The 22,566-nt window shown below is 39.0% G+C and overlaps 4 protein-coding genes and 1 non-coding gene across 7 annotated transcripts; 4 read left to right on the top strand and 1 right to left on the bottom strand.

Annotated features, from left to right (window-relative positions):
• The first annotated feature begins 934 nt into the window (after positions 1-934).
• LOC111468353 lies at positions 935-4,645 on the top strand. The gene is made up of 2 exons (XM_023113538.1): positions 935-1,243; positions 4,420-4,645. The coding sequence occupies exons 1-2, from the start codon at positions 990-992 to the stop codon at positions 4,475-4,477; spliced, it is 312 nt and encodes a 103-aa protein (XP_022969306.1). The 5' UTR covers positions 935-989; the 3' UTR covers positions 4,478-4,645.
• Positions 4,646-5,288: 643 nt separating this feature from the next.
• Positions 5,289-17,634, top strand: LOC111468094 (histone-lysine N-methyltransferase ATXR3-like). 3 transcript variants are annotated; one of them, XM_023113153.1, is made up of 20 exons: positions 5,289-5,531; positions 5,809-8,105; positions 8,212-8,268; positions 9,076-10,200; positions 10,533-10,903; positions 10,987-11,541; positions 11,623-11,723; positions 12,382-13,435; positions 13,552-13,623; positions 14,048-14,158; positions 14,270-14,370; positions 15,036-15,135; positions 15,226-15,321; positions 15,537-15,704; positions 15,781-15,906; positions 16,163-16,216; positions 16,304-16,551; positions 16,632-16,740; positions 16,828-17,130; positions 17,207-17,634. In XM_023113153.1, exons 2-20 carry the CDS (start codon positions 5,921-5,923, stop codon positions 17,381-17,383), a joined length of 7,113 nt encoding a protein of 2,370 aa, XP_022968921.1. In that variant the 5' UTR covers positions 5,289-5,531; positions 5,809-5,920; the 3' UTR covers positions 17,384-17,634. The 3 variants fall into 3 exon arrangements, with proteins under 3 accessions (XP_022968921.1, XP_022968922.1, XP_022968920.1); XM_023113152.1 differs by having other exon boundaries at positions 5,302-5,595; XM_023113154.1 differs by lacking the exons at positions 15,036-15,135; positions 15,226-15,321; positions 15,537-15,704; ... (4 more) ...; positions 16,828-17,130; positions 17,207-17,634 and adding an exon at positions 13,863-13,951 and having other exon boundaries at positions 5,301-5,595.
• Positions 17,635-18,656: 1,022 nt separating this feature from the next.
• LOC111468250 lies at positions 18,657-20,009 on the top strand. The gene is made up of 2 exons (XM_023113406.1): positions 18,657-19,466; positions 19,559-20,009. Exons 1-2 carry the CDS (start codon positions 18,701-18,703, stop codon positions 19,762-19,764), a joined length of 972 nt encoding a protein of 323 aa, XP_022969174.1. The 5' UTR covers positions 18,657-18,700; the 3' UTR covers positions 19,765-20,009.
• A 627-nt stretch (positions 20,010-20,636) lies between these two features.
• LOC111468208 (STOREKEEPER protein-like) lies at positions 20,637-22,163 on the bottom strand. The gene has a single exon (XM_023113350.1). The coding sequence runs from the start codon at positions 22,133-22,135 to the stop codon at positions 20,927-20,929; it is 1,209 nt and encodes a 402-aa protein (XP_022969118.1). The 5' UTR covers positions 22,136-22,163; the 3' UTR covers positions 20,637-20,926.
• Positions 22,164-22,378: 215 nt separating this feature from the next.
• Positions 22,379-22,451, top strand: TRNAA-AGC. The gene has a single exon. It is a non-coding gene; the product is annotated as a tRNA-Ala (tRNA).
• The last annotated feature ends 115 nt before the right edge of the window (positions 22,452-22,566 follow it).

The following is a 22,566-nucleotide window of genomic DNA, read 5'->3' on the forward strand; positions in this document are numbered from 1 at the left end:
TTTTTTTTTTTTTTTTTTTTTTTTTTTTTTTTTTTTTTTTTTTTTTTTTTTTTTTTTTTTTTTTTTGTCTCCTCCTACTTATTAATAATAATAATAACAACACAATTTACATTTTTTTTTTTTTACTAAAAATGAATTATTATTTAAAAATCGAGTTTTCAATATTAAAAAATAAAATAAAAGCTTAATAGTTTATATATATATATATATTATATATATATAGGATAGGTGCAAGTTTAATAATTATAAAACGAATTAATTTAATTAATAAGCGTCAATCAAATTGGGTATCAGAAATTTTAAATATGGTGACTGCCATTATATATATATATATCCACACCCTAAATAAAATATATAATTTAAAATTTTAAAATTTATAGATCAAATTGGAAAAATATTACAATATTACCTGAAATGGGGAATAAAACCGTGGACGTCGGTTCAGTGGGTCTACGTCAAAGTATTGGGCCTGGGCCCAAAACGTTCCTTGTGGGCGGTGAAGTAGGAAGCCCAAGGTAGGGCCCACCATGACCTTGTCCAGAAAGAAGAAACTTGTAGTGGAGACAACGAAGAACGTTGCGTAAATAACAATTTTTGCAATATTGGTAGCGCCCACAACTTTAAACCTATAATTACCCGAAAGGAGTTTAGCAATTCTATGGGCTTCCATAAAACTTAGTCGTTTAATAGACTGTTTTATGAAAACACAATGGATCACCTTATCCACTCCCCAAAAGGGAACCAATGCTGTCTCAAATGCCTAAATTTAGAATATAATTAAAAATCTAAATTTGGTATACATATTATGAGATATGATCAAATTATGAACCTAAGTTATTTTGAGTATTTTTTAACTAATCTAATGAACTCAATTTAAAAATAAAAAGAAAAAAAAATTAAAATTCCCTTTGATTATCTATAAATAGGAAACGTAGCCGCTTTCTTGTGCAATCTGTAAGTTTCCTGTTCTCCCTTTGTTTTATGCGATTATGCCTCTCTTTTCAAAGTTGGGATCTCGTTTGCGCCGGGCAGCGGTGGCGCGACGCGTCTACCAGGAGCAGAGTTTGGAGAGAGTGACGAGTTCGAAGTTGGGATCTGCTTCTCATTGGCAGCCGGCGCTGCCGCCTATATTGGAGGATAGTAAAGGGACTCGGTCGCCGGTGAAGAAATCCGGCGAAAAGAAGAAAACGTCCAGCCAGCAACGCAGATCTGTGACCAAGTCGTACGGCAGAGATGGTTACTGGTAATGAAACAAATTAAAAATGTTAGAAATCAGACTCACTACATAGTATAAAACACCTCTCCTCTTCTTGCGTCTCCCAGTGACTCGACTCCTTTAGAGTTTTAGTCATTTTTTATTGTCTTCAGAAGCTTGACTCCTTTTCTTTTGGAGTCATTTGTTCGATATTTGAGGAGTTACTGTTAAGGATATTTAGTAATAAATTATAGTTTACCATATATATTATATTTTATATTTTATTATAAGGCAAATATTAGATATTTGCCTTATTATCTAGGTATCTTTCCATTTATTGTTATTTCCATTTATTACTATTTCCATATCCTTGTAATTCATTTGATTATAAATAAGATAACTTTCACACCATTTAGGTGTGGTGGATTAATCAAACATTCACATGGTATCAGAGCCCTCTCGGTTTAACAACCCCGATCCTTTCTTTTCAATGGCTTTTGAATCCTCTAATCTTCTTCTCCACCACCCCTGCTGGTTTTGACGCCGCAGGTGCAGTCTTCATGGCTGCCATAGTCGGAGCCGATTGATTACTCTTCGGCTCCACCCTATTGACCTCCAAATCACCTTTCGTCATACTCTGTACATACAACCTCACCTTTTCCAACCTAATCGGTTTTCCCCGGCCAATATAGTCTCTCTCATTTTCTTCCCAATCAACCTTCATCCTTCACATAAACCCTAACCTAAACCTATCAACCTTTTGCAGAGATTTACCTTCGGAATCTGGGTGCCGCACTGGCCTATTCGCCAACCAAGTTGCCACCGCCCTTCCTGCCAAAATTGGCTTCTTCGCCCGATGAGGCGACTCTTCCGACTGCCCTTCTCGCCAAAATTGGCTCCTTCGCCCAATGTGGCGACTCTTCCGGCTTCAACATTGTCTTTGTCCCTTGCTCTAGGTTTCCCCTTCTACTTCTTGGGGTTAGAAATATTCTCACCAGAGCCAAGGCAGCATCGTCGCTAAGCGACAATCCCTCTTCATGGGTTAGACATATCTCGCCGAAGCCAAGGCAGCATCGTCGCTAAGCGACAATCCCTCTTCATGGGTTAGACATATCTCGCCGAAGCCAAGGCAGCATCGTCGCTAAGCGACAATCCCTCTTCATGGGTTAGACATATCTCGCCGAAGCCAAGGCAGCATCGTCGCTAAGCGACAATCCCTCTTCATGGGTTAGACATATCTCGCCGAAGCCAAGGCAGCATCGTCGCTAAGCGACAATCCCTCTTCATGGGTTAGACATATCTCGCCGAAGCCAAGGCAGCATCGTCGCTAAGCGACAATCCCTCTTCATGGGTTAGACATATCTCGCCGAAGCCAAGGCAGCATCGTCGCTAAGCGACAATCCCTCTTCATGGGTTAGACATATCTCGCCGAAGCCAAGGCAGCATCGTCGCTAAGCGACAATCCCTCTTCATGGGTTAGACATATCTCGCCGAAGCCAAGGCAGCATCGTCGCTAAGCGACAATCCCTCTTCATGGGTTAGACATATCTCGCCGAAGCCAAGGCAGCATCGTCGCTAAGCGACAATCCCTCTTCATGGGTTAGACATATCTCGCCGAAGCCAAGGCAGCATCGTCGCTAAGCGACAATCCCTCTTCATGGGTTAGACATATCTCGCCGAAGCCAAGGCAGCATCGTCGCTAAGCGACAATCCCTCTTCATGGGTTAGACATATCTCGCCGAAGCCAAGGCAGCATCGTCGCTAAGCGACAATCCCTCTTCATGGGTTAGACATATCTCGCCGAAGCCAAGGCAGCATCGTCGCTAAGCGACAATCCCTCTTCATGGGTTAGACATATCTCGCCGAAGCCAAGGCAGCATCGTCGCTAAGCGACAATCCCTCTTCATGGGTTAGACATATCTCGCCGAAGCCAAGGCAGCATCGTCGCTAAGCGACAATCCCTCTTCATGGGTTAGACATATCTCGCCGAAGCCAAGGCAGCATCGTCGCTAAGCGACAATCCCTCTTCATGGGTTAGACATATCTCGCCGAAGCCAAGGCAGCATCGTCGCTAAGCGACAATCCCTCTTCATGGGTTAGACATATCTCGCCGAAGCCAAGGCAGCATCGTCGCTAAGCGACAATCCCTCTTCATGGGTTAGACATATCTCGCCGAAGCCAAGGCAGCATCGTCGCTAAGCGACAATCCCTCTTCATGGGTTAGACATATCTCGCCGAAGCCAAGGCAGCATCGTCGCTAAGCGACAATCCCTCTTCATGGGTTAGACATATCTCGCCGAAGCCAAGGCAGCATCGTCGCTAAGCGACAATCCCTCTTCATGGGTTAGACATATCTCGCCGAAGCCAAGGCAGCATCGCCGCTGAGCGGCGATCCCTCTGCAATTTTGTATGGCCAAGAACCGGGTTGTTAGCATCTTCATGAAAAGTGTTTCTCAACCTCTTTGAATTTTTCAGATTCAAGCTTCACGTTCGTTTAAATCCGACGCTTAGCTTGCGGTGGGGTGTTAAGGATATTTAGTAATAAATTATAGTTTACCATATATATTATATTTTATATTTTATTATAAGGCAAATATTAGATATTTGCCTTATTATCTAGGTATCTTTCCATTTATTGTTATTTCCATTTATTACTATTTCCATATCCTTGTAATTCATTTGATTATAAATAAGATAACTTTCACACCATTTAGGTGTGGTGGATTAATCAAACATTCACAGTTACCAATCTATTGACACGACTAAAGAACATGATTCTGATATCATGTTAGGAATATTCGAAGAGGCTGGACTCCTTTCCTTTTGGAGTCTCCCCTAATCGAAGCTCGACTCATTTGCAGTCTTAGTCATTATTTATTGCCTTTGAGGAGACTTGACTCATTTTTTTTTTTAGTCATTTGTTCGATATTTGAGGAATTACTAATCTATTGGTACGATTAAGTTTAGGACATGACTATCATATCATGTTAGGAATCACGACTCTCCAAATGATATGATATTATTTGGTCTGAGCATAAGCTCTCATGGTTTTGCATTGGATTCCTCAAAATGCCTCGTAACAATGGATAGAGCATTTTCCTTAAATTTTTGTAGACTTCGGATTTTCATCCTCATTTAAATTATCCTTAATTTTTAGGATTTTTAAAATCATTTAAATTATTGTAGAAACAATGAAAATTAAGAATGTTGTTTGAACTCATCAGGAGGAGCTCAACGATGGTGGCGATGCCGTTCTTTGCTTCGACGCCATTCATGTTTTGAAGGCCAAATTTGGCAATGATGGGTAAACGTGATACACAGTTCACCGGTGGAGGATCGAAGCCGTCGCCGAAATTAATATAAATATAAATATCAATTTTGTACTTTTATTTTTTTTTTAAATATGTAATTGGTGTATATATATGGAATAGCGTATGTTTGGTGGCCCAATTTCGTCTGAATACAAAATACCAATTACCCAACATTTGAAAATTTGGGTCATACGGCCCAAATAAGGAAACAAATACAAGCCCAAGTGTTGGGCCCATTTTTCATAGCCCAACTCGAAATCACAACGACTCGTTTGGGCCCAATTTTATAGCCCAACTCGAAATCACGACGACTTCGTGAATCCCTCCTTTTTCAACCCCGAAAACTTGAGCGCCAAAACCATCACACATTTACCAAAATACCCCTACGCCTCTCTCTCCTTTTACCGTCCCACCCGGAAAAGGCCGGCGTATTGACGAAAAAGTAAATATCTTGTGTACAGCTTCACCCGTACCGGGGTATTTAAGTAACTTCACATGACTAAGATGAAAATGACGAAAATTCGATAATTACTTCAACATTAATAACTGAATAGATTATGATATGTTTTCAATAGAAGAATAATAACATACAAAATTGTGAAAATATTCAGATTTATAGTTTTCATAAAAAATAAATTAGACGTGAAAACCCGAATCAACCCATCTTCGACTTCAAGAAACCTATCGAATCAACAACCCCACCTTCGCAGTAAAAAAAAACCTATGTCCATTTTCGTAATTTCAGTCATTTACTTGCACGACCCCGATAAATTCACCAAAGGGCAACGATCGGAAACGTTGAAGCGAAAAAAAAAAAAGGAACAAGAAAGCTTCCTCTTTCAGACCAACATAGAACGCAACCAAAGAGCGACTCAAAGATATTGCGATTAAAGGCAAGAAAGATTGGAAAGAATTTCACGAGGTTTAAAAGAAGGAAAATTTTCAGAGAGATTGAATTCAGAACTTGTAATTAATTGAGTTCTCTTGATCGTACATCGCTTACTCAGTCTCTCGCGCGCTCTACGGTCTGTCGCAGCTACAATTTTTCATTCCGGATCTATTCAGTCTTCGTTTAATTTTGTTTTTCTGGGATAATTTTGGTTCTGTTGCTTTTCTTTGGGCTTCTTTTTTTACATTATTGGAATTCAATTGATAGGTTTTGGTATTGAGAGCGCGCTTGCTCTTCGGGGGGATGATTACTTGTTTCGTGAATTTCGCGACTTCTTCGTTTTATTTGGTTTTTTAAACCCTACATTGCTTGGGCTTGACTCTGGTGTTGGTTTTTCTCTTTTGGAAAAGCAGGGTCTTGAATTGGACGATTCAGGGATTCGAAGATATCGAAGTATGAGCATCGAGAGCCCCGGCGAAGGGGAGAGCTAGGGTTTTGAGTTTAAGTGACATAGGTGGGATTTCCATGGGCGATGGAGGCGTCGCATGCATACCTTTGCAACAACAACAGCAGAATATTATGGAGACCTTTCCAATTCCTTCAGAGAAAATGCTTTGTGCAGGTAAGAATAATGGGTTCAATTCAAAGTCTTCAGCCAAATTCAGTGAGGCAGAACGGAAGCAGACGATGAAGGTGAAGAAAGAAGAGGTCGTAGCGAAGGATGTTGAATTGGGAAGAACAGAATCAGGATCGGATAAACCTGGGAAGAGCAGCAGAGATGTTGGGCATGCTGAAAATGGTGTTGATAATGCAGAGAAAGATGAAGTTGAAGAGGGTGAATTGGGAACCTTGAAGTGGTCGAGAGTTGAAGTAGAGAACGGGGAGTTCGTGCCTGAGAAGTCAAAAAGAGGTGGAATTGAAAACAATGAAAAATGGCGGAAAGCGGAGAATGAAAAAGAAGAACAAGTACGGGGAAAGTGGCGGAGAGGGGATATAGAGAAAGGGGAGATAGTTCCAGACAGGAGTAGAAAGGGTGAGGCTGAGAATAGATCACGGAGATTGGCAAAGGATGAAATTGAGAGAGGAGAGTTCATTCCAGATAGATGGGAAAAGGGTGATATTGTGAAGGATGACTTTCGTTATTCAAGAACACGCAGATACGAGTCTGAGAAGGACAAAGGGTGGAGAAGTGTGCATGAGTCAACGCCGCCTCTTGTTAAGTACTCAACTGATGATGTTAGAAGGAAAGAGCTCAATAGAAGTGGGAATCAGCACGGTAAAGGTACGCCCAGATGGGAGAGTGGCCAAGACAGAGGTTCGAGGTATAGTTCAAAACTTTTGAACGACGAAGTTTCTCATAGGAACGACTACAATGATGGTAAGAACTTTGGGAAAGATTATTCTTCTAGCAATCGTTTGAAGCGCTATAGTGATTATGGGGATTATGCTGGTTCAAAAAGCAGGAAACTTTCCGAGGAAAGCAGCAGAACCGCTCACTCTGACCATTATTCGACCCGCCCTATGGAAAGGTCTGGTAAAAATTCTTCTACTTCTTCTCGAGTATCTTCATCTGATAAGTTCTCTACAAGGCATTATGAATCTTCTTCTACTTCTTCTCGGGAAGCTTACAACAGACATGGGCATAGTCCTGGTCATTCTGATAGGTCACCTCTCGAAAAAGCTCGATATCATGATCACAATGATCGCAGCCCTGCTCCTTGGGATAGATCACCATATGGTCGTGATAGATCACCATATGGTCGTGATAAATCACCGTATGATCGGAGTCGGCACTATGACCATCGTCATCGTAGTCCTCATGCCGAGCGGTCCCCACAAGATCGAGCTCGATGTCATGGCCGCAGAGCTCAAACACCAAACTATTTGGATAGATCACCTCTTGACCGGAGTAGGACCAATAACCATAGAGAAACAAACCGAAGAAGCAAAGGAATTGAAAAGCATAGTTTGCACAATGAAATCAGAACTAGGGAAGATAAAACTACACCAAGGGACCCTGATGGGAAAGAATCAATTGTGATAGCGAAAGAATCCTGTGACGAGATCAAAGAGCAGAATACCAATGGGTCTATCGAGACTGTTGGTGACTGCAGGTTTTATGAAGGGGGGAAGTCTAAGAGTCCAAACCAAACTTGTCTAGAGCTGTCTCATGTGGTGGATGGAGTTCCTGAAGAACTGCCTTCTATGGAGGAGGATATGGATATTTGTGATACACCGCCACATGCTCCCCTGGTGACTGACACATCAACAGGCAAATGGTTTTATCTTGATTATTATGGTGTGGAGCGTGGACCTACTAGACTGTATGATCTGAAGACACTTGTTGAAGAAGGTTCTTTAATGTCGGATCACTTTATCAAGCATTTGGACAGTGATAGATGGGTGACTGTTGAGAATGCTGTTTCTCCTTTGGCCACAATTAATTTTCCATCCATTGTACCAGACTCTGTAACTCAGTTGGTGAGCCCTCCTGAAGCTCCAGGCAATGTATTGGCAGATACCATAGATTCTGGAAAATTGAACATTCAAGGTGATCATTCTCAAATTCCAAGTGGTGGACCAACTTTATGTTCTCATGAAGGTGCGGATACTTCTGAGCCGTTAAGAGATCTTCACATTGATGAAAGGATTAGCATTTTATTAGAGGATATTACTGTTGTTCCTGGCAGAGAACTTGAAACAATTGCAGGTATTTGTTCTTATCCTTTTCACTCTCTCAAAAATTTCTGGCAAATCCCTCCTTGCCTCATTCATGGAGATTTCTTGACGTTCCCCGTTTATTTGTTTTGTTGCAGAAGTTTTGCAGATGACTTTGGATGGTGAACAATGGGAAAGATTGGCCATCTCCGAAGGTATAGGTTAATTCTTCTATAATTTTTCATTTTATTTTTAGGATATTAAATTTGAGAAATAGAAAGTAAAAGAATTATGTGGAGAACAAAAGACATAATCCAAAATCCTAACCCAGAAGCCAAATGGCAAGCGTGAACGCAATATACTTTCCAATTGTCATTAATAAAAAGAAGTGTGTATTATAAAGCACCAAAAAAAGGCTTGCATTAATTAAGAAAAAGGAGAGTAATTATGGCGTCTTGGAGAAAGAACTCTCTCTGGCTTCTCAAATCAAATGTCCTAGCATGTAACCAGCGTTGAGGAAGATAACTTCCAGTCTTTGACCTTTGCCTACAAAACAGCATCTTAGCATCAATTGTGTAATCCTCGCCGAATTTTGTACAACCTGATCTTAAAAATATAAGACAAGGACCACTAAATTTGCATTAGCAAATGACAATTGATAAATGGGATCTTTAGGGTTCTCTACTGTATTGTCAAATATCACACATTTCTGGGATCACAGAGGGCTTTTAGTTTTTTTCTCTCTCCACTTTTTGGAGTAAAAGTAATTTATCATTTTGATACTTGAACTCAGTTGTTTTTTCTTTTAAGTTTTTTACTAAATCACACAAGAAAATTGACAATTGACAAATCTGTTCTTAGGGTTTTTTACTGCATTTTTGCACATCTACATTTATGGGGTAACAAGAGTTTTTTCTTTAGTTTTTAATTTTTTTCTTTTTTAAATAAAGTAATTTGTCATTTTGGTACTTCGGACTCAGTTCTGGGTGAAATAGTCCAATGTTTAATCTTTATCTTCACAGGTTTCTCAGATCATGTTGGTGAACAGCTCGATGAAATTGCTGATGATATTTTGGAACTTACAGACTTTGCAACATCAGTGGATTCTGGTTCCAAAACATATGTATCATCTGATAAGGATTTTGGCATTGATGATGGTGATTTGACTTCTGGACCATGGTCTTGCAAGGGTGGTGACTGGAGGAGAAATGATGAATCTTCCCAAGAAAGAAATGCTAGAAAGAAGCTTGTTCTGAATGACGGTTTTCCACTATGTCAGATGTCCAAATCAGGTCATGAGGATCCTAGATGGCATCAGAAAGATGAATTGTATTATCCTTCCCAAAGTAGACGACTTGATCTGCCTCCTTGGGCATTTACCTGTCTTGATGATAGGCCAACATTAACAGTAAGGGGGACGAAGGGAACTATGCTACCTGTTATCAGGATAAATGCTTGTGTGGTAAAGGATCACGGTTCATTTGTCTCTGAGCCTCGTATGAAGGTCAGGGGCAAGGGGCATTCAAGGTCTAGGCTATGGTCTTCCAATAGTGATGGGAAACGATCAGCCGATGGTGATTTTCATTTGAAAATTGCTAGAGATGTAAGCTTAGAGAGGTCTTTGAAGACAACTGGTTTGGTTAGCATCCCTAAAGATCGTCTTTGCTCATATGATGATTTGCAGTTGCATTTAGGTGTTTGGTATTACCTTGATGGTGCTGGACATGAATGTGGGCCTTCATCATTTTCAGAGCTACAGTTATTAGTAGATCAGGGTGTCATTCAAAAGAACAGTAGTGTTTTCAGGAAATTTGATAGGGTATGGGTTCCAATAACCTCCTTTGCAGAATGTTCTGAATTGACTAAAAATACTCAGAGGGAGAAAACTCCATTATTAGGTGAAACAACAAAAAATTCAGTTTCAGTATCTGGGACTAATTCCTTTGGTGGACTCGTAAAAAATTCAAATGCATTTCATGAACTACATCCTCAGTTTATTGGATATACTCGAGGAAAGTTACATGAATTAGTTATGAAGTTTTACAAGAGCCGGGAGTTTGCTGCAGCAATAAATGATGTCTTAGATCCATGGATCAATGCAAAACAACCAAAGAAGGAGATGGAGAAGATCATGCACTGGAAATCAGGTATTGGTGAAGTCATTTTTGAGTTTGAAGGCATTCTTTGTCTTTTCATTTTCAGAATGCTGTAGGCCTTTCTACCTCCTCCTTTTGAGCATTTGCTTGATGAATGGGGTAGGGTTGTCAGGAATTGATTAAGCTGCACTTATTTGTTATTATTTTTTTCCTAAACTTTTTATGATTGATCTATCCTTATTGCTTGAACTCTAGGCATCTTTTTGTACCAAGTACAGTAATTGGCTTTTATTCCTGATGAGTATTTTCCTCAATTATTTCTCACGAGTTCTGGTCATTTTTCTGATTTCACATTGGGGGCTGCTGGATTTTGTGAATTACAGATGGCAGTGCACGTGCTGCTAAAAGAGCCAGATTGCTGGTTGACGAAAGTGAAGATGATTATGAAGTGGATGAAGATTTCCTGCATCAACATCAAAATGATGAAATTGCATTTGAGGATTTGTGTGGTGATGCTACTTTCCATGGAGAAGGGAGTACAAGTTTGGAGGTTGAATCTTGGGGTTTCCTTGGTGGTCATATTCTGGCACGGATTTTTCATTTTCTGCAGTCTGACCTAAAATCCTTGTCTTTCGCTTCTGTAACTTGTAAGCACTGGAGAGCTGCTGTTAGGTTTTATAAGGATATCTCTAGGCAGGTTGATTTATCAACTTTGGGTTCAAACTGTACAAATTCCACATTCATGAACATCATGGTAAGTGTTAATACAAAGGCTTATGTCGTATGGGGTTATCTATTTAATCTCAGTTTAACCTTATTATATGTCTGTGATTGCAGAGTACTTACAATAAAGAAAAGGTCAATTCTATAATTCTAGTTGGCTGCACCAACATTTCCCCAGTTGTACTTGAAGAGGTTGTTGGCATGTTTCCTCAGTTAGCCTACATAAATGTTCGAGGCTGCAGTCAGTTCGATGATTTGTCCTCTAAGTACCCGAATATAAATAGGGTGAAAAGAAGTTTAAATGGCATAAAAAGCAATGAAGAAACACACTCTAAAATGAGGAGCCTCAGGCATATAACTGAAAAGTCCTCTTCTCTTTCTAAAATTAAGGGCGTCAGTTCTAACATGGATGATTTTGGTGAGCTGAAGGAGTATTTTGAGAGTGTGGATAAGAGAGAGTCAGCAAATCAGTTATTCCGCAGAAGCTTATACAAGCGTTCAAAAGTATTTGATGCTAGAAAGTCCTCATCAATTGTTTCTAGAGATGCCCGCATGAGACAATGGTCCATTAAGAAATCAGAAGTTGGATATAAGAGGATGGTTGAGTTTCTTGCTTCCAGTCTGAAGGAGATCATGAAGGACAATACGTTTGAGTTCTTTGTACCCAAGGTACTTCACACCCGTTTTAGTATACCAGGGCTGCTTTTTGTTCTGAAATTTATCACTGTTTCTTATCTGTGTTCTTTGCAGGTTGCTGAAATTCAGGATAGAATTAGAAATGGTTATTACATTAAGCGGGGGCTTGGTTCTGTCAAGGAAGACATCCGTCGAATGTGTAGGGATGCGATAAAGTATGTTTTATTTGGATACCGTTTATCTTTCCTGCTTTTGCGACAGGTTTACATGGCATTGGACTAATTTGAGTCTCTTGAGTAATTATTGCAAATCCCTCTAGAAAGGATAACATGAATTATGAGGAAAGAAAATGTGTTTTGTACATCCGTTATCCGATGAAAGGGTCAACTGAAGGCATTTTGGTGTATCTTCATGAAAAAAGATTTATTTAAACTTGGAAAATGACAGGATGTAATTGTTATTGTTGTTGTTGTTGTTATTCTTTTTTATTAAAAATTACAACAATTAATTGTGTACTGAGGGTTGGAAGGATACTGTTTCTGAATAGTATCTATTAAAATGATTTCTATTTCTAAAAGCATATATCTTTTCTTGAATCTCATTTCTAAACAAGCAGTACATTTTTTGTTTTGTTTTTAGCTTTGTGAATGTTATTAAATGATTTTTATTTTGGTTTTTGTCTGTGGATGGAATTTTGTGAATCCAATAAATATTATGTTTTGTGAATTATTTCTATATGCTTGCTGTTCCTTTTTTCTTGTAATTTTTTTTTTCATTTCAATATAATCCCTTTCTTCTTTCAGCTTCTGGAGCTTTTAGTCGTTCAGATTATGCATTTTCTGCAATAAAATTTATACCTTTATGTTCTTGCAGAGCAAAGAGCCGGGGTGATGGAGATGCGAATCACATTATTACGCAGTTCATTCAACTTGCCACCCGTTTGGAGAAGAAATCGAAGGTACATCTGGAGAAGGATGAAGTGAGCTCTTGGGAAGATGACTCTTCTTCAAGACTTGGTTCTTCTTCTGCTTCAAAATTCAAAAGGCGGCTTGGTAAAATGGCTACAGAAAGGAAATACACAAATAGGAGCAATGGCTCCATCTTTGGAAATGGCGCCTTAGATCATGGAGAGTATGCATCTGATCGAGAAATCAGGAGGCGCTTATCTCGATTGAATAAGAAAGCAATTGGATCTGAGAGTGAAACATCTGATGAGTTTGATATGTCTTCTGGAGATGGCAAGAGTGATAGTGAGAACAGTGTCTTAGATACAGAAAGCGATTTGGAGTTTTCATCAGGTCGACTTGGGGAATCAAGAGGGGATAAATGCTTTATTATTGATGAGGCATTTGATTCTACCATGGATGACCGTGAATGGGGTGCTCGCATGACGAAAGTAAGCCTTGTTCCTCCTGTCACAAGGAAGTACGAGTTGATTGACGAATATGTTGTCATAGCAGATGAGGAGGAAGTTCGACGCAAGATGCGGGTATCTTTACCAGATGACTATGTTGAGAAATTAAATGCTCAGAAGAATGGTGTTGAGGAGTTAGATATGGAACTTCCTGAAGTGAAGGACTACAAGCCTCGAAAGAAAATTGGTGATGAGGTCTTAGAGCAGGAAGTTTATGGAATTGACCCTTATACACACAATCTTTTGCTTGACTCAGTGCCTGAAGAATTGGATTGGCCTCTAATGGATAAACACTTGTTCATTGAAGATGTGCTGCTTCGCACTTTGAATAAGCAGGCCATACATTTTACTGGGTCAGGAAACACTCCCATGATGCATCCTTTACAGCCCGTTATTGAAGAAATTGAGAAGGTTGCTGCAGAAGAATGTGATATCCGAACAATGAGGCTGTGTCACGGTATCTTGAAGGCCATACATAGTCGACCTGAAGACAAATATGTTGCTTATAGGAAGGTACACCTTCCTACCGATTTACCCTTTTAAAACTTTTATCCATCTTCCATGACTTAGTTTGCAATTTTTCTGATGCCACTTTTTGTTCTTTGTTTGTTTACTAATTGTGTAATCAGGGGCTAGGTGTTGTATGCAATAAACAAGAAGGTTTTGGAGAAGACGATTTCATTGTTGAATTTTTGGGAGAGGTATGGCTGCAGTTCTTCTTAGCATTTTGGATCGAGATTATTTTGATAATAAACATAATGTAAATCAATACGGTTGCTAAATGCATATTGTTTCCGTACATGCACTGAAATGTTGTTGTGATTTTATTGTGTTTAAGGTGGTAATAAAGAGATTCTATTTCTTCACTTTTCGTATAATTGATTTGAGGGAATCATACTAAAACTGTATATATGTTTTAATATAATTATTTTATGTATAGACTGGGTCGGATTTAATTAAGTTGCCAGATAGTAATCCTATGTCCTTGATATCTTCATTTTTGGCACGTCTTTATTATCTGCTTTTGAGGTTAGTTTTCTCAATTTGTGTTCTTGCTTGGTTTTTTGAAATGAAATTCACATATATTGATAGCAGTTACATGTTTATCATTCTTCTCTTGTTTAGGTTTATCCTGTTTGGAAATGGTTCGAGAAACAAGATGGAATTAGGTCGTTACAAAAAAATGACAAGGACCCAGCTCCCGAATTTTATAACATCTATTTAGAAAGACCAAAGGTGCCTACCTAACTCTGTTGTATTTATATTTATATGCATGTTTCATTATATATAGTTTATAATTCTTTATTCCACATACTTCTTGAGTACTCAATCTCCTCTCTCGGGCAGGGTGATGGGGATGGTTATGATTTAGTAGTAGTTGATGCCATGCACAAAGCAAACTATGCTAGCCGCATTTGCCATTCATGCCGACCTAATTGTGAAGCAAAGTAAGTTCTTTTAAAAGCCTAGGTTTTTCCTCTCTCTTGTTCGCTGTTCATGGTTTATATGGTTATTCTATGGAGCATTATGTTTGCACGTTTCAGCATTTTGTATTTTCTTTTTTGGAGAAGGGAAACAATTTCATTGATGAATGAAAAAGGGTGTTTACATTTACACCAGTACATAGCATGAAAAAGAGTGAATCCCTTGTATTCTTTTTGCACCCAAATATACCAAAGGAAAACCCTGTTGCGAATTCTTTAAGTAATAATTGTTAACAAAAATATGCATGTTTAATTATTTTTTATGTAGTACTATGGAATTTGAGGTACCTATTATCTTCCCTAGTATATTGTAGGTCTAATCTCCATTCTAACTTAAAAAGGAAATATTATGTTAGAATGAATTTAACGTGTCTCATGATTCACCTTTATACTTGATATTAAAGGAAAATGAAAAAAAAAAAAAAAAAAGGAAAAAAAAGATGTGGCGAGATTATTGCTTTGATTTCAAATCATGTTTTTTGAATAATAAGTTTGATGAACCTTGCTCCATAATCATCTGCATTTGCTTTTGCTTCTTCTCTTAGTTGTGTATTGCTTTGTGATAGTGGCCATAATATCTCCCTCTTTTTTACTAATCATAGATCATTCAACATATTGTTTTAAAACAGAGTTACTGCTGTTGATGGTCATTACCAGATTGGAATTTATAGCTTACGCAAAATACAGTATGGTGAGGAGATCACATTTGATTATAATTCTGTTACGGAGGTATGTCTTTTTGCAGTTCTTTTCTGATTGTGCTCACTGGGGCTCTCTCATTTTATTTTTCCCTATAATATTACTTTTTTACTCCATCAGAGTAAGGAAGAATACGAAGCATCAGTCTGTTTATGTGGAAGCCATGTCTGCCGAGGTAGCTACTTGAATTTGACCGGTGATGGAGCCTTTCTTAAGGTAATATTTGGAGGGAACTCTTTTAGAAAAAGGCATGGTGTGCCACCTTGGTTTCAGTTTTTGTTTGTTTTCTTCTGCTAAGAGATGTTTTGTTTTCATGTTCCCACAATTTATGGATATATTGGTTATTGTGGTTGTTTAGTCTACTTGTTCCCTGCCTTGATCTTTTGTGTGGCCTTAGTACTAGTTAAACAAGATGAGTTATCTTTCACCAGGTACTGGAGGAATGGCATGGCGTTCTAGATTGTCATCAACTGATGCTAGAAGCCTGTGAATTAAATTCAGTGTCAGAAGACGATTATCTTGACTTGGGTAGGGCTGGATTAGGCAGTTGTTTACTCGGGGGTTTACCTGATTGGTTGGTGGCTTATTCAGCACGTGTGGTAAGTGCATTGGTGCTTATGGCACATATGTATGTCTAATATTTATATTTTCTCAACCCTTGGAGTTTGTTTCCAGGTGAGGTTCATTAATTTTGAAAGAACAAAGCTCCCCGAGGAGATTCTGACTCACAATTTGGAAGAGAAAAGGAAATACTTCTCAGATATCTGTCTTGATGTTGAGAAGAGTGACGCCGAAGTTCAGGTAATAAGAATATGGCATGCATATGGTTTAATATCCGAGTTAGAGGGAATAAGTTCAAGCCAGGGTGATTGCTGCCCAAGATTTAATATCTTACAAGTTACTTAGTCAATCAAATATATTAGGGTCAGATAGTTATTCCTGGAGTATAGTGAGGAGTGCAGAAGTTGACTTGTATATATTTTCTCTTGCATATGCTTTTAGTTTAAATGCATCAATTTTATTTTTTAAAAAATAATTTCTTTTGTGGTCTTGACAGGCTGAAGGTGTTTACAACCAAAGGCTACAAAATTTGGCCATTACTCTCGACAAGGTGAATACCTTTCCTTTCATTTCATTTTAAGATGTGGAAACTTTTTATTTACCCATCTTTAAATAAAATTTTAAATTCTGTCTGAAGGTGAGATATGTAATGAGATGCATTTTTGGCGACCCAAAGAATGCTCCACCTCCATTAAAAAGGCTTAGTCCTGAAGAAGCCGTAACTTATCTATGGAAAGGAGAGGGATCACTTGTTGAGGAGCTGCTTCAGAGCATGGCTCCTCATGTTGAAGAAGACTTGATAAGTGATCTCAAAGCCAATATTCGTGCCCATGATCCATTAGGCTCTGGTGACATTCAAAAGGAACTTCAACAATGTCTATTGTGGTGAGTAGCGTTGTATTCCTCTGCTTTAAAATCCAATATAATCGGATGTTTATTTGAATTCAATTTCATTTCTTGTGTAGGTTGAGAGACGAAGTTCGTAACATTCCTTGTACATACAAGTCCCGGAATGATGCTGCTGCAGATTTGATTCATATTTATGCTTTTACTAAGAATTTTTTTAGAATACAGGTACCAACTTATTTAATTTCACAACTTCCAAATTCTCTTACGCCCGTTTGAGCACGATATTAAGTCGACGTTTACTTTTGTTTGCAGGAATACAAAGCTTTAACTTCCCCACCAGTTTACATTAGTTCACTTGACCTGGGTCCCAAGTATGTGGATAAGTTAGGGACAGGTTTTCAGGAGTACCGCAAGACATATGGTCAGAATTATTGCTTAGGGCAACTAATTTTTTGGCACAACCAGCAAAATACCGACCCAGATTGTAGCCTGGCTAAGGCCAGCATGGGTTGCATATCTTTGCCAGAGATGGGCTCCTTCTACGCCAGAGTTCAGAAGCCTTCACGGCAGCGTGTATATGGCCCAAAGACTGTTAAATTTATGCTGTCAAGGATGGTGAGAGTCTATTTTCGATCTGAACGTAATGCCATTGGTTTTGTTGTCTTAATTCATTATTTTGATTTTCCCTCAGGAGAAGCAGCCGCAGAGACCATGGCCAAAGGATCGGATATGGTCATTCAAGAACTGTCCCAAAGTGATTGGCAGCCCAATGCTGGACGCGGTGTTGAACAACTCACCCCTAGAGAAGGATTTGGTACATTGGCTAAAGCACAGAACGCCCATATTTCAGGCCATGTGGGATAGGTAAACAACTTTTGTAGGGCTAGCAGGTAGGAACATTAGCCAAACCTCCTCCTCCTCTGTATATTGTTTTGGAATGATTTCTCCATTTTTAGTTCATCATTCCAGAGCATCATTACTAGTGTAGCTTCTTCCATTCCCATTCTTGTGTACAGCTTTTTTTCACATTCCTCACATTTTGTTATATTGTAGTTCATATTTGATCAGTAAATCGCTATTATTCCCTCCAATTGGAGCAATGGAAGTAGAAGAAATGGTTAAAAGAAGACTCGATGTGGAGTTACATATACGTATACCCCAGTATACATATACATATACATATGGTATACATGTGCACGCACATATATATTAAGACGTATTTTCTTTCACTCTATAAATGTTTGATTAGCCTGGTTGAGTCAGCATTTGGCCTCGTGTTTAAACAAAATGTTGATTTCATAATATTTAATTGCTTAAAAATTTGAATATTTAATTAAGCCATTTTTTTATATAAAAAAGTCTAAAGTATTATACGTCTTTGCTGTACCAACCATTATACTACGCGTGGCACGTGCCCAACCTTTCCGCTTCAAGCATATCCGTCTCTCAGAGTTGCTTGCGAAAGTACACTGTCACCCTTCCACGAGCCAAAATCCATACCCTTCCTACGAGGCGAAAATCGTCATTTTACCAAAATTTCCGGACTTATCAGCATTTATGCTCATCCACCGCAACCATAATGTACTTGAAAAGATTCCCACGTGCTAAGCACACGCCCTATCCCCATCAAAATTTAATCATAAAATGAAGACTTCTGCTTTAAGAATGATTTGCTCATCAAATTTTAATTTGAAATTTTTTCAACTATTTGGTTTTAAAAAAATAATTTTCTTCTCTTTTTGTTATCTATTTTTATTGATATAAAAATGAAGTCAAATTTTGTAATATCAAAAAAAAAAAAAAAAACGAAATTAAGTATGAATTTCAAACCCATAGAGTTAAGAAAGAAATTAAGACTAAATTAAATTAATTTATAAATATCTAGAAAAAAAAAAATTGGTTGCTGTCCCAGTCGATTATTTGAAACGGCGGAAGATAAAGACAAATGGTCGACAAAAAAGCATACCGGAAGAAGCTGTACAGTCGCTCCCGCCACCTACACCTGTCGGTTACATCCTCCTTGTACGGACCCAATCCGCATCATCATTCCCTCTGTTTCCTTTTGTCTTCTTCTTCCTCACCATTACAAATAACCCATTACGCCATTACGTTAATTTGCAGAGTCTAGATATACACAACAAATACAAATATAATCCCCCTGTTCTCTGGTTTTTGCTTTTTGCTCATGGAGAGTTCTGCTGGCGACGATGTTTCCTCCACTGTTTGGGATGATGCTTGCTTCGACGCCATGTTTTCTGGCGTCAGTCTGCAGTCGTTTCTCGCGGGTGGTAGCCAGAGCCACACATTGTTGCCGTCTCTGTTCGGAGGATGCTACGTTGCTGATTCTCTTACTTTTCCTGACGGTATGACGTCGTTGTATCCTCAGGTAAGCTCTAACTTCGTCGCTGAAAGTACCGCCTCTTCCGATGGCCCCTTCTTCAAGTTGCCTAAATCCGAGCCGACGAGTGTGTATGAACAAACGGAGACTCAAGAATCCACGTTCCTTTTTCATGATTCGACGTCGTTTCCTCACTTGCCCGATCTCCGTTCCTTGGAGCAATGTTCGTCGTCGTTTAACAAGCGTGCTAGAGTCGATTCTGTGATGAATCCGTTGCAGATGGTGGAGCCGATGGTGCGAACATGTGAGGGTTTCCAGAACTTTTTTGTGCCGTACGAGTACAAACTCTCGCCGGATTTAACCACTTCTGCTGCTGTGTCTCCCGCTGTTCAAATCCCTCGCAGCGCTTTGGCTCGACAGCGTCGTCAGAAATTGAGCGACAAGACGCGTTGCTTGCAGAAACTACTGCCATGGGACAAAAAGATGGACATCGCTACAATGCTTGAAGAAGCGTGCAAGTACGTCAAGTTCCTTCAGGCACAACTCCTCGCGCTTCAATCCATGCCCCGTGAATCTGCCATTTCTAGTTATTCAAATAATCATTACATCACCGGTATGTTTGGTGGATTGGAGAGGCTGAATCGAAACCAACTATTGCAAGTTTTAGTTAACTCGCCGGTGGCTCAGACCATGCTTTGTTCTCAGAGTTGTTGCGTTTTCTCGGCAGAACAGTTGGGGCTTATCCAGAAGATCGCGGAGAAAAGAGTTCTGCTGCAGCAAATGTCGACATTCCGTCCCAAACCCTAGTTTCCGATCGAGTTCCGCCGTTCGTGATTCAGACAGACGGAACGGCAAGGCTGCGCGTCCGGTACTACAATATTTCTTTATGTGTTTGCGTTTTAGGTCATTAGAAAGCATGATAGAAATTAGAATATCCATTCCCCATTTTTGGTATTCTGGGAAGAATTTTTGTAGTCACAATTTGGAATGTTGCGAAAATGCTTTTAGGTGAAAGTACAAAAGAACAGCTACCTTAGTGTTATGACTCCTAGTGATCATGAAAATGAGGTACAAAATTTTCAGTAATGAATGCAGATAATTTTCAGAGCACTCCATTTTCTGCCTACCATTAATTGCTTTTCCATTCTGAGTGAGTTCGTGAAAACACCCAGAAAACAAACTGTCCTTGTGGTCAGAATTTTGTCCAAAGTGAACACTCAGGCTGAGTATTTTTTGTTGCCCAAGTAATAACAACACGTAAAGATTAAATTATGAAAGTAATCTTGATCAGCATTTTGTTTTGAAACTTTCTTCTTTGCCCTTTATCCATTGGAACTCGTTTCAATCCTTGGTTCAATTGATACTACTTCAATAATGCATGTTTATGTTGTAGAACTGTAGAAGCTACAGATAGATTATAATCTACATATTTGTTGTACTGATCTTGAAGCTCCATCATAGACTGAATAGACCATGATGATCAGAACAATTCATTTGAGTTCTGATCTTCTGAGAACCCCACTAGTAATTTCTTAAATCATCCATCACCAAGTCCATGAAGAGGCAATAATTGTACCAAAGTTCTAACCAAAAGAAAATCCAACCCCAAAAGCAAGAAATCCTGAAAACAACATAGAATTTACATATTAATGGTATCCTAACACACACATTGATGCCATCTGATGGTTCAAAGTTTATAAGCAAAAACTTGAAATCTTCTTACAGAGATGATACACCATTTGTAAAGTATATCAAATCATAAAATTCTGGACAATTGAAAGAATATATCTCAAATATTATGAACAGTCTCTTTAATCTTCCATCTTAGAAACAAAGGGAAATGTGTAGAAACACTAAAAAGGAATATCACCTATTATATATTATAACTCAGAAAAATACAGAAGCAACTATTTCTCTGCCATGTTGTGGACAAGCACCACTCCAGAATGCTCATAGTTCAAAGAATTTCAGACCCAAAAAAGAAAAAAGAAAAAAGAAAAAAGAAAAAAGAAAAAAGAAAAAAGAAAGAAAAAAACTTCCCGAAGAGACTCTATTAGTTACCTTGATTGGCTCTTAGGAAGCTCTCTTTGCCTTCCCCATTGAATCCAATATTAGTTTACATTGTTCCCTAACTAATTCAACCTTCTTCACATACAATTCCAGTTCGCTTTCTCCCAACATCCTCCATTTGTCATCCAATTCCTTCGCTTTTTCACTCCCAATTGATGGCATTCTTTCCCTAACAAGCCGCATTAGCCCTTCTGAACAGAACTTCCCATTCTCCACCATGAAAGAAGCCTTCAGCCATGGATATTCAGATAGAAACTCCTCTGCCAAAATCTTACTCTCAACATTATTATTGTTCACAGTCTCTTTCTTTGCTGCTTCCACATCCACTCTCGGCGAGCTTATAGACACTGAATTGCTAGCTTTCACACTATGCTTCCTCGGCTTATTCTTTGCTTCATTGCCCCATATTTTCTTCGACAGCACAAACGAATTGTGCTCATGTTGTTTCAAAAATACAGGGTCGTCCCCATTCCTGCCCTTCTCCGAGTTGTTCTTGTACTTCTTCTTCAGCCTCCTCACTTTATCGATCAATTGATTCTTCGAAACATTAACGCTTAGATTTTTCTTTATGAACTCTAGAAATTGGCTCATATCGGTATATGGATCAGACCCCTTTGCCGATTGAAAATCAATCATCCCCTGTAATATCGAAATCTCATCGTCCTCACTCCAGAGCCTGTTGATGCCGGACCCACACACCTTTTTCCCTTCTTCAATATCTTCGCCATTCATTACCCTCTTCATCTTCTTATTATTCGACTCATTCCCTTGAAAGTTATTCTCAATCGGGCGCTTCAAGCATGAACTAAAAGGTGGCTTCACAGTAGCACAATCTATGCTCGACTTGTGTGAATCCTTGTTAGGTTTAGAAGACCCACAGGCCAATTTCCGAAGAATCGGTTTAATGGTGAAAGCAGAAGCACTTGGGGAGGATTGGGTTTTCTCAGAATCGGAATCTGAGACGAACCCAGAATCCTTTTCGAGAGAATTTTCACGTCTAGGGATGACAGGAGAGGGGATTGCTTGTTCTTGTTCTTCTTGTTGTTCTTCCTCTTCATCTTCGTGGGTGTGTTCATCGATTTCATCCTCGGAGTTCTGCATTAGATTATCAATTTCCCGATCCTCTTCATGAGTCTCATAATCGGATTCTTCTTCGGAATCTGAAAAGGCATGCGCGGACGGAAGATCTTCGACGAGCCGCTTTGGTGCCATCGGAATAGAATGGGAGAAAAAGGTTGGTTTGGTTTAAGGGAGAGGGCGTCAGAAATTTAATTTATAGTATTGGAGTAGGGTTTTTGACACATTGGGGTTTCTGACGTGGCATTGATTCGACAAACTCCGAAAGGGAAAAGGATACGCCATACGTGGAAGGTAAGTATATAATTTGCATATTTTATTCAAAAAATAAATAGGAACATGGAAGGTAACTATATAATTTTCATATTTCATTCAAATGGGGATGTAGCTCAGATGGTAGAGCGCTCGCTTAGCATGCGAGAGGTACGGGGATCGATACCCCGCATCTCCACTTTTGTTTATTTATTTTCATATTTTCTATTTCCAGTTTTTATTTATTAATATTTTTACACAAACGTCATCGCAGGCTTATAACTTGATGAGGGTAAGATTTTCATCCTTGCTGG

The sequence above is a fragment of the Cucurbita maxima genome, unplaced genomic scaffold (assembly GCF_002738345.1).
Source record: "Cucurbita maxima cultivar Rimu unplaced genomic scaffold, Cmax_1.0 Cma_Scf00036, whole genome shotgun sequence".
Classification (NCBI taxonomy): Eukaryota; Viridiplantae; Streptophyta; class Magnoliopsida; order Cucurbitales; family Cucurbitaceae; genus Cucurbita; species Cucurbita maxima.

What these genes read in the sequence shown, in the direction of transcription:
- LOC111468353 (XM_023113538.1), top strand. Translation starts at nt 990, where the DNA reads ATGCCTCTCTTTTCAAAGTTGGGATCTCGTTTGCGCCGGGCAGCGGTG. An exon ending in TACGGCAGAGATGGTTACTG is followed by an intron (nt 1,244 to 4,419) that starts GTAATGAAACAA and finishes TGAACTCATCAG; the next exon opens with GAGGAGCTCAACGATGGTGG.
- LOC111468094 (XM_023113153.1), top strand. Translation starts at nt 5,921, where the DNA reads ATGGGCGATGGAGGCGTCGCATGCATACCTTTGCAACAACAACAGCAG. An exon ending in GTGATGGAGCCTTTCTTAAG is followed by an intron (nt 15,322 to 15,536) that starts GTAATATTTGGA and finishes ATCTTTCACCAG; the next exon opens with GTACTGGAGGAATGGCATGG. An exon ending in TGGCCATTACTCTCGACAAG is followed by an intron (nt 16,217 to 16,303) that starts GTGAATACCTTT and finishes TTCTGTCTGAAG; the next exon opens with GTGAGATATGTAATGAGATG.
- LOC111468250 (XM_023113406.1), top strand. Translation starts at nt 18,701, where the DNA reads ATGGAGAGTTCTGCTGGCGACGATGTTTCCTCCACTGTTTGGGATGAT. An exon ending in AAATAATCATTACATCACCG is followed by an intron (nt 19,467 to 19,558) that starts GTATGTTTGGTG and finishes CTTTGTTCTCAG; the next exon opens with AGTTGTTGCGTTTTCTCGGC.
- LOC111468208 (XM_023113350.1), bottom strand. Translation starts at nt 22,135, where the DNA reads ATGGCACCAAAGCGGCTCGTCGAAGATCTTCCGTCCGCGCATGCCTTT.